The sequence below is a fragment of the Dermacentor albipictus genome, chromosome 7, assembly GCF_038994185.2.
Source record: "Dermacentor albipictus isolate Rhodes 1998 colony chromosome 7, USDA_Dalb.pri_finalv2, whole genome shotgun sequence".
In the NCBI taxonomy this organism is placed as follows: domain Eukaryota; kingdom Metazoa; phylum Arthropoda; class Arachnida; order Ixodida; family Ixodidae; genus Dermacentor; species Dermacentor albipictus.
This window is the reverse complement of record NC_091827.1, coordinates 61,501,787-61,511,600: the sequence shown is the minus strand read 5'-3', so window position 1 is coordinate 61,511,600 and position 9,814 is coordinate 61,501,787. Positions and strand designations below refer to the sequence as shown.

The 9,814-nt window shown below is 48.5% G+C and overlaps 1 protein-coding gene across 2 annotated transcripts in view; it reads left to right on the top strand.

Moving 5' to 3' along the window:
* LOC135904732 (uncharacterized) overlaps positions 1–9,814 on the top strand; it is an 80,643-nt gene that overhangs the window by 41,550 nt on the left and 29,279 nt on the right. For both annotated transcript variants that reach the window (XM_065435669.2, XM_065435670.2), the window contains exons 8-9: positions 5,131–5,278; positions 6,961–7,209. In XM_065435669.2, coding sequence (XP_065291741.2) covers positions 5,131–5,278; positions 6,961–7,209 — 397 coding nt within the window. The remainder of the gene's footprint in view (positions 1–5,130; positions 5,279–6,960; positions 7,210–9,814) is intronic.

Here is a 9,814-nt window from a genome sequence, read left to right as displayed (position 1 = left end):
TCAAGATATGGCAAGGCGAAATCCTGCAAGTCTTTTAGGACAATATTCATTAACTTAGAATAGGTAAATGGCGCGTTCTTCAGCCCGAAGCCGAGTACGAGAGGGCGAAAAGTGCCTACAGGTGAGATAAATGCGGCATATCGGCTGGCATTTTCTGAAAGAGGAACTTGCCCGTACCCCCGCACGAGACCTACAGTTGAAATGTATTTAGCAGCACTAACTCTTTCAATTCGTTCCTCAATGTTGGGTATAGAGTACAGCTGATACCTAGTGATGGCATTTAACTTCCTGTAGTCAACACACGGGCGGGGGTCCTTGTTAGGAGTTTCTACCAGTATTAGCGGTGACGTGTAGTCACTCTAAGCGGGCTGCATAACTCTCAACTCTAGCATGCGCTGTATCTCTGCCTCCGTAATCTCTCCCTGTATTGGAGACACTCTGTAAGGCTTTGATCTTACGGGTTCGGTTGATGTCAGCTCTATTTCATGCGTTATTAGTTCGGTTTTACCTGGCCGATCGCTGTATCTGTCGAGATCTTCCCCTAACACCACTTTAGCTCCTCTAGCTGCTCGGGTCTTAGAGCGTGAGAGCTTACCGAATGTTTTACTATTTCTTCTAGGCCGATTTGAGAGTTGGAGGTCGCCCTATACTCCTTACACTTGGTACTAGTGCCATCCTGCTCTTTGATGGTATAGTTAACGACTCCGCTCCGCTCTATATACAGCTTCATCAAATTGCAGTGATATATCCTCACCTCCTTCCGGCGACCGGGCATTTTCAGAGCAGTTATTATCTGAAAGTTTCTGCAACACTTTAACGGGCCCGTCCGAGGGAACTTCAAGCTTGTTCTTTCTTGAAGGTTTCAGGATCATTACCTGTTCTCCGGCGTTAAACGTACGAAGCCGCGCATTCTTGTCGTAACAGAACTTAGCGTTCTTTTGAGCTACTCCATGTTCTTTTCGACTAGTTCTTGGGTTGCGCTTAGCCGTTCCAGCAGATTTAGCACGTATTCAGCCACTGTTGGGCTCTCCCCTCTTTCCTTTCACATCTCTCTTAACATTCTCAGTGGAGAATGGAGTGTCCTTCCATACACTAGTTCTGCTGGCGAGAACCCTGTAGCCTCATGTGGAACCGTTCGCAAAGAAAACAATGTTGCCGGCACACAGTTCTCCCAGTCCTCCATGTGCTCGTAACAGAGCGCACGTAAAACTCGCTTAAGCACTGAATGTCACCTGTCTACACTGTTTGACTGAGGGCGATAGACGGCACTGTGCATTAACTTTACCCCGCATTTTTGCAAGAATGTGGAAGTCAGTGCCCTGGTGAATACTGACCCTTGATCCGCCGGAATTCTGGCTTGAAACCCAACTCGTGCAAATACTGTCAAAAGCGCGTCTACTACTTCGGTGGACCTGAGCTCTTTCAGAGGGATTGCTTCTGGAAACTTTGTAGCCGGACACAACATGGTAAACAAGTACCTGTTACCCGATTTCGTTTTTGGTAGAGGCCCCACTGTATCTATCACAAGTCGACTGAAAGGTTCTGTTATTAAGGGCACTACCTCTAATGGAGCTTTCCATGTCTCCCCTGGTTTACCCGAGCACTGGCAGGCGTCGCATGATCTTACAAAGTTTTCTACGTCTTTGAAACAGCGGGGCCAGTAGTATTCCATAAGCAATATTTTATTTGATTTGTTTATGCCTAGGTGGCCGGACCACCCATTTCCATGACAGAGACTCAAAAGGTCTTCCCTGTACTTGGTAGGTACGACTAATTGATCTAGATTCCTAGCGTTTCGATCTCTGTAGTGCCGATACAACAATGCTCCTCTATCATGTATCGTCATGTTGAGCCTAGCAATGCCTTCTTTAGCTGTGTGATATAATTTAGCTAAGCTGTCATTTCTTTTGCTCTGCTGCCAGTGACTCTCTGTCCACACGTAAGAGCTGATCAAAGTTCTTGGAGGTCGGTAATAGTAATGACCCTGTCTCGCTTGCGAGTGCATCAGCGGGCTCTTCCTGCAGGGGTGAACTTTGACGCCCTGGCACGCTCTCAATGATCTCGTCAGCTGGCACGCTTTCCTGAACAGTTTTTTCATCCTTCGAGCCTAGCTCGGATTCGTGTATTGAAGTTACCTCTTTTGCTGCTTCCGGTGGAGCAGTTTGTGCATTTTCAGCCGAAAGCGACGCGATTTTACGAGCTTGGCCTCGCGTCAATGCCTGTACTACGCCTTCTCCCAATTTAAGCCCTTTTTCACGCCGTAACCGATTCGAACTATTCGAAAAAATGTAAGGGTACTGCAATGGCAAAAATGTGGAAACTGCAGCCTCGGTCACTAGCCCCCCCGAGTGTTCCACTGATTTTGACTTTGGCCATGGGCAGGCACACGCTGTGTTGTTCTACAACCTGTTTGATCCATGCTACTTCTCCAGTAAGGTCATCTACTGTCACGTTAGACGGAATGACAATGTCCATCGTGGCGGCACTGTCTCTTAGCACCCTGCATGGTTCGCCATTAACTTGCAGGTCGTGAAGATATGGTCTTAATAGTTCCATATTCTCGTCTTTTTCATCTGTGTAGGAAAAAACTACGCTAGGCTTTCCGCAGTTCACAGCGATATGTCCCAGTTTGTGGCACTTATAGCAGCGGATCGGTCTAAAAGATTCGAATTTTCTTTTCTGCTCTTTTTGTACAGTTTGGCCGCTAGGCTTCTCCTCGCTCTTTTCTGCGGGCTTTTCCTCCACGTCTCTGGGCTCCGATCGCCTATTCTACGAACCCTTTTCGAATGGAAATGGTTTCCGCGGTCCTTTACGACCGTCCCAATTTCCGTTCTCGGCGTTCAACTTTCTACGCGTTGCGTACTCTTCGGCTAATTCAACCGCCCTTTCCACAGTGTTTACATTCCCTCTGTCTTGCACGCACAGTTTCACAGCTTGGGGGATGCTTTTGTAAAACTGCTCTAGACACATGCATTCAATGATCAAGTCTCTGCTGTCGTACGCTTCCGCGCTTTTCAGCCAATCGACCAGGTTGGCTAAGCCGTATGCAAACTTCGGATACCCCTCGCTATCTTTCTTGCCTGTGCTCCTAAACTTTTGCCGAAAAGCTTCGGCTGAAAGGCGGTATTTCTTCAGGAGACTAGCCTTAACTTTCGCATAATCGTATGCATCTTGTGCACTGAGTCTGGCGATTACTTCCGCCGCCTCACATGGCAACACAGATAGCAACCGCTGTGGCCCTGTACTCGGACCGAAGTTCATCTTCTCGCAAGTCCTTTCAAAACTGCTTAGGAACAAGCCAATGTCGGTCACAACCTCAAATGGCTTTAATAGCCTGTCCATGCGGTATGATTTTGCCTCACTTGATCGTCCCAGAGCCCTTTAACTTCCTCGAGACCAGTAGTTCCCGTAGCATTTTTCTTAACTCGCGGTCTTTATCGCGTTCCTCTGTGTATCTCTCCCGTTCTTCTCTGTCCCGTTCTTCTCTTTCTCTTTGCCCTTTCTATCTCTTCTTTAGAAGTTCCAATCTCATTTCAATTTCTTCCTCACTTGCCTGTTCGCAAATTAGCTCCAATAATTCCGATTTTAGCACTTCCTTGCGCACATCTAGGCCCAGTTCCTCACCAACAATCAACAATTCGTCTCTCAGCAGTGTCCTTATCTCCATGATTGCTCCTTTGCTGCCTTGGTCCTGCTCGCTAAATCTACCTGCGAAAAAACAACTTAGCTAACAATCAACAATCTAGCTTCCCTACAGATATAAACAGAACAAAAACAATATGAAGCCTAGAGAATCATAGCAAGAACCAAGCACTCACCGCAGACACAGCACCACGTCGCAAACTCCATCTCACCGCTGTCAGCCAGTTGTGAGGATCCCTGCGCTGACAACCAGTTGTGAGGATTGGGAGGTCAATCCCACCGTTCGTAACCAGTTGTCAAGATTGGAGTCTGGCATGAATTAGAAGGTAGCTGGCCCATGCTTTCGTCCAACTTATCCACGCAGAGGACGTTGTTGAAAGGAAGGACTGCTTCTCATCGAGAACGAGGAATATGGGTTCGTTTACAGTATCTACATCAGGACGTTGCAGTTCATCATTCTAGCATGACTGCGAGAGAAAGTACACTCGAGCAGCCGCACAACAGCGGTTTATAAACACTCGGTCCTCCATCTCTCCCAAGGTCCCAAGGTAATGGAAATGTTTGACGAGTCATCGTAAACGAGTCGCCTCTCTGCACGAGGGATTACACACACACACTTCCGCACAGGTTCACGGTTCTCCACCGAGGTCAGGCGGTCTTCGCCGAACTCAGGGCTTACGTCAGGAATGGTGCCTTTTATTCCCCGAGCTGACCCCCGCAGCGCGGCTGGTTACCCATTGTCTTGCGTCTCGAATGGCGCGTGGGAAGGAGCCTTGAACTACGTTCCCTCGGGGACTCCCTCGTTCACAGCAGACCAGGTTGGCGGTGGCGGGTTCAGGCACAAAGCCTGCTTCGTCGCACTCATCTTGGCTCCAGCGACGGAGAGTCGAGGACGCGCGTATTGTTCTCCACACGCAGTCGCCTTAGTGGCTAGAGATCTGCGGTGGCGTTCCAGGAAAAGTTGACGCCTGCTTTCGCAACTGGCTGGCAAAACTTTCGCGGCAGCGGACCGTTCTTAACAATATATATATCTACGTGTGTGTGTGTGAATGAGCAGTATGAGTCATGTAAGAAGCGAACAAGCTGTCCTTAGTTTGATCGTCCATTGGCTTAATATGTGATGACAATATATATATATATATATATATATATATATATATATATATATATATATATATATATATATATATATATATATATATTTGTGCAACGCTTTGCCCTAAAGAAATGAATGGGGCGAGGCCGCCAGACAAGTATTCAAGTCCTCGTCTCCCTTTGCTTCCATCGCCCCTTCCTTTAGTCTTGTGCAAGAACACGCCGTTACAGTGTATGATAATCCGAATGCTCATAAAACATAACAGTTATTGCAACACATCAAAAATTGGTCCAGTGTATTAGGCGCGAACACAAGTGCCAAAGCGCTGTTCACTAATTTGAGCCATCCCTCGATAGATTCTATCATCATTACTTGCATTCTTGTTGTTGCAGGAAAACGAATCGCGACATTGGGAACCATGCGGTCGCTTCGCTGAAGGAGCTGCAGGCGAAGAACATCGTGCACTACGGCTCTCTCAATGTCATCGACAGAATCGCTACCCTTGGAGACCTCGTAGCGCGAGCTCTAGCTCTGGTCAAGGTATCGCGTGCTTTACGTAAAAGGCTGCAAGCGAATGGCGCTAGAATTAGTGAGAAGAAACAAAAATTACCAAAATTGATTTCGCGAAATGCTCCAGACAGAAATTCTGAGAATTGTCTGCGAATGCATAAGCATTCCTTAGCTCGGCAGCTTCTTCGCTGTTGCTTAATTATTTAGCTAGCTTATGCATGTGCACTTATTGCTACAAGTCATCTACTGTTACACAATTATAAATAGAACATGTGTTAACCAATTGTGCATTTAATTTGGAGTTCAACTGAGCTGGAACACCGTCACAAACGTTTTTTTTATTGCCACATCATTTCTTTCTATTGTTATTTTCCTTTTTATGGGAAGCTGTTTATGGTTAGGATCCGGTGGATCGCGTCCGAACGTAGACCAGTAATTTTCCATACGTGTGCCTATCGGGAATGCAGTGCAATGCCGGGCCTACCCACGGTGGAAATGAATTAGGCGTTAAGTACTCACGATACGTGGGCCGACCCCGCAGGTAGTGCAATGTCGGGCCGACCCTATGCGGAGATGAAGCAGGCGTTAGGTACTCCCATACGTGGGCCGATCTCAAAGGTAGTGCAACGCTAGGCCTACCCGTGGCGGAGGTGAAGCAGGCGTTAAGCACTCCCCATACGTGGGCTGATCCCGCAGGTAGTGCAATGCCGGGCCGACCCTATGCGGAGGTGAAGCAGGCGTTAAGCACTTCCCATACGTGGGCCGATCCCGAAGGTAGTGCAACGGTGGGCCTACCCGTGGTGGAGGTGAAGCAGGCCTTAAGCACTCCCCATACGTGGGCCGATCCCGAAGGTAGTGCAATGATGGGCCCAGCAGTGGCGGAGGTGAAGCAGGCGTTGAGCGCTCACCATACGTGGACCGATGCTGCAGGTAGTGCAATTCCGGGTCGACCCGCGGCGGAGGTGAAGCAGGCTTTACGCACTCTCCACACGTGGTGCGATCGCAAATACTGGGGCCGACCCGCGCAGTAGGCGCAGTTCGCCATTAAGGGGCCCGCAAACACATTCGCGGATTATCCTTCCTCACAGAGTGAAAAGGCACTGGGTTTAGCGTGACAGCGTTAAGGACACCTGCTGCGAAAAACCCGATGTCGGCGGCGGACGTCGATAGTCTAGAAATCATTCCGGACCTCAACTACCGAGGCCCTACAAGTGGCGTGGATGCGTTACCGAACTAATTCAGCTCCTCAAATTCTGTTTCGAGTAAACTCAAACACACACATCTTTTCCCAGCGGTGCGACCCGCTCGGTTCCTCTTAACACCACCATCGCGCTTGGCTCCGCGCATCCGGGACAAAGCGGCGGTTGCCGGGAAGCGTGAAAAGCAGTCGGGGATCTCTGAAATTTATGGCCTCATACTTTTGAAGGCGAAACTTAAGCTTCCTCGAAATATTGTTCCTAATGCTACCAATCACCTACTATTGCATGATTATAAAGATTACATCTCTAAACATGAAAAATTATGCATTTATACTGCAGATACCATGCGGCAGGGGACAGACAGGTTTTGCTGGTGCACTAACCAGTGAATGCTTCTGCATTAAAAATATTTTCCTAGGAAGTTTACTTCTCTTCATTTCATTTGTTCCCCCCCCCCCCAAACCAGGCAGATATCTGCCGAATGTTTAGCACTAAAATGGCGTTTCGCTGCAGGAACTCAAGCGGCTCCAAGAGGGCGACGCAAGCAAGAGAACCGTAATCGCCATCGGTGGGATCGGTTACAGCGACCCACCCGCCTGGAGAAAGTACACGGATTTGATCAAGGAAGCCGCGAATGCGGGCACCGGGATCGACACCGTGATCGCCATTTCCTCGGTCAGCGACTGGCTCGAGGAGATGTCCAAGTGCAAAACCGTGCCCCCGGCCTTCATCACGGCCTCCAACAAGGACTATCCGTCTCTGGTATACGAGCGCTATTCTTGTGCTAAGTGCATCCGCAGATGTCGCTTCGTGTATTCGGACTATAACGTCGTCACGACGCTCCTCTTCAGGCCAGGTTGCCGAACCTCACTCGAACCCATCACCTTACCGGGGCCGGAAATTCGGTCCTCGGAACTATAACCTACTTCATCCGCATTCTGAGAACGTGTCTGACCCCGAACCGAACCTGAACCTAAGTGGAATAAATGACACAAGAACGGCTTCCGCGTAGGTAACGAACTGTTCAAGCATATTTAGCTACGCAGAGTCGACAAATACCCATTAGGCTAAACTAGACAGATTCCCGTGGACAGTCGACGTGCCATATCAGCAGCCGACTCACAACATGGTTTGTGTGCCTATGTCAGAGACACGTTTCAAAGCATCGGGAACCTCGGCCGAGCTACGCCACATTTGTTGCGCGCCGTGTGGCCCGAACGATGTCTTAGTTATGGTTGGAACATAGCGGTTAATTCGTTAACTCGGTCACTTCAAAGACCAGCCGCACATATTGAAAAATAAGTTTAGCGGCAGAACTTTGCAAACCCTTCAGTCGCGGGCTAGCGTCACCAGAAAAAGTGCAGTCTAAAGGCACGCGGTAAGCCATTCAGAAGACCGCAGCCTTGTAATTCTTCCATCCATTACCACAGTCCACGCTGCAGCCTGCATGTCCTGGAAAGTGAAGTGGAAAGGCGTATATGATATGCCAGCTCTGGTATCGCCCCTAATAAGCCTAATTTGCGCAGAGTGTCCAACATAAGCTCCTTTTTGCCTTCTGCTATAGCTTTCATCCGTGTTCTATGTTTAAAATAGAGCCTCGTTTGTGGATACTCTCAATGCCACCGTTCCGCTGTATCAGAATTATTTCTTTGTGGTAATTAAACACGTTCGCGATACCGCTTTTCACGAGGCCTTCGTCCATGACATCGGATTCAGCACATGAGGCGCGCGCCTCATGTCTCATGCCCAAAGGTGCGTAATTTCGCGTACGATTTTGTTTAGATCTGTTTCGCCGCAACAAATAGGGAAGAACGCAATTGTACGTTTTAGGGACTCTCAGATTTAGGAAAACAGAATTTCTACTGGTCTTCATTTTCATTTAATATCTGATAGCACGAAACCTCCAGCAAAAATACAATATTACCCAACGCCAAACAACGGCCAGTGACAGTAACAGACCAGTAAGCTGTGAACAACGTTGGGCTGCAGATACATGGTTCTTTCGTCTTCGTCTTACGCAATGATGTTTCTTTGCGCTGTTTGGAGAACAAAGGCGAAGCTCAGAGTTGTGTTCTGCTCATTTGCCCTTGTGACAACTAGTATCATCAGAATTGCCACGTCGTGATCGTTCTAGTAATTCGCTATATGCTGAATTTCTCTTCGAAAACTTTTGCCAAAGTGAGCGAATTGGAGCAACTCATACAACAAGAACGAAGCTATGTAAAATAAATTCTCGCTCTCATAGAAAACCCTATTCATCAGGTATGTCATTGCCCGATATCTACCCAAGACTTTGCAAAGCCGTCACTATATCCGGTGCATTTACTTCTGTATATCCGATCATTCTCAAAACGTCCGAATCACAGTACTTGTATGCTGTTTGCTATATCAGATTCTTCTTTCGACAAGCGCTGCTGACTCTACCGACACCGGTGTCCACCTGCCCTTATATAGCAACGCCCTGGTCATTCGGCGACTTCGGCGTTCCAACGCAGGCTGCGTTGCAAGCCAATATTGTGGCTGATGTTCCATATCGCGAGATATCGATATCATATCTGGTTGATATCTCGCTGATACATTCGATACGATGCCGGCACACGTCGCCGCTGCCGCACGAAAACCGCTGTGGAGCTCTCCTTCGCAGCTTGAGGTGGTTAACCGCTTTGCTGTGAGACACTGACAAACGGTGCGGCGACCCACTCCAGCGTCTCTTATGAATCGCGTACACTTCGCAAGTTTAACGCACGTGCTGGTCACAACATCTCCTTACTATGCGCTCTTGACAAGATATAGGCGTGGGTCTAAATCACACATCCCAAAAACGGCGCTCTCGCAGTAAAGGAAGCCGATCTGGAAGGGTATGGGTGGGTGCCCTCCAAGGGCTGGGAGAGATTGCAGTAGCCGTAAACACGTAATGGCCGCCGTGTTTTGGACATCATTCATCAACGAGCAGTCACACGTGCTGTAATGCATAGTCAAATTACTACCTGCTGTCAATTTTGCTAAATTGGCACGTTCGCAGCGTCGGTCATAAATGGAGTGCGGTCACTTTAGGTGAAAATCATGGCCCTCGAAAGACAAGTAAAATACGAGGAAACCTCTCAGTTGGCTAAATAATTTAACACGAGGGATGTTCACACCAGTTTCGGTATCATTACGCAAGAGCGGTATGTGTGTCACCACGTCATCACGCAGAAGGTTGTCACGTGGGAGCAGTAGCTCGCGACGATCTGGAACTCACTCCTGCTCGCTCCGTTGTGTGTGGCAGATCGGGCATCGGCTCGCGCAATAAGTGACAGCCTAGCAGACGACCGAGAGCGAGAGTGAGTTGGAAATGCGGTAATGCCTGACTAGCGCGTGCTTTTGC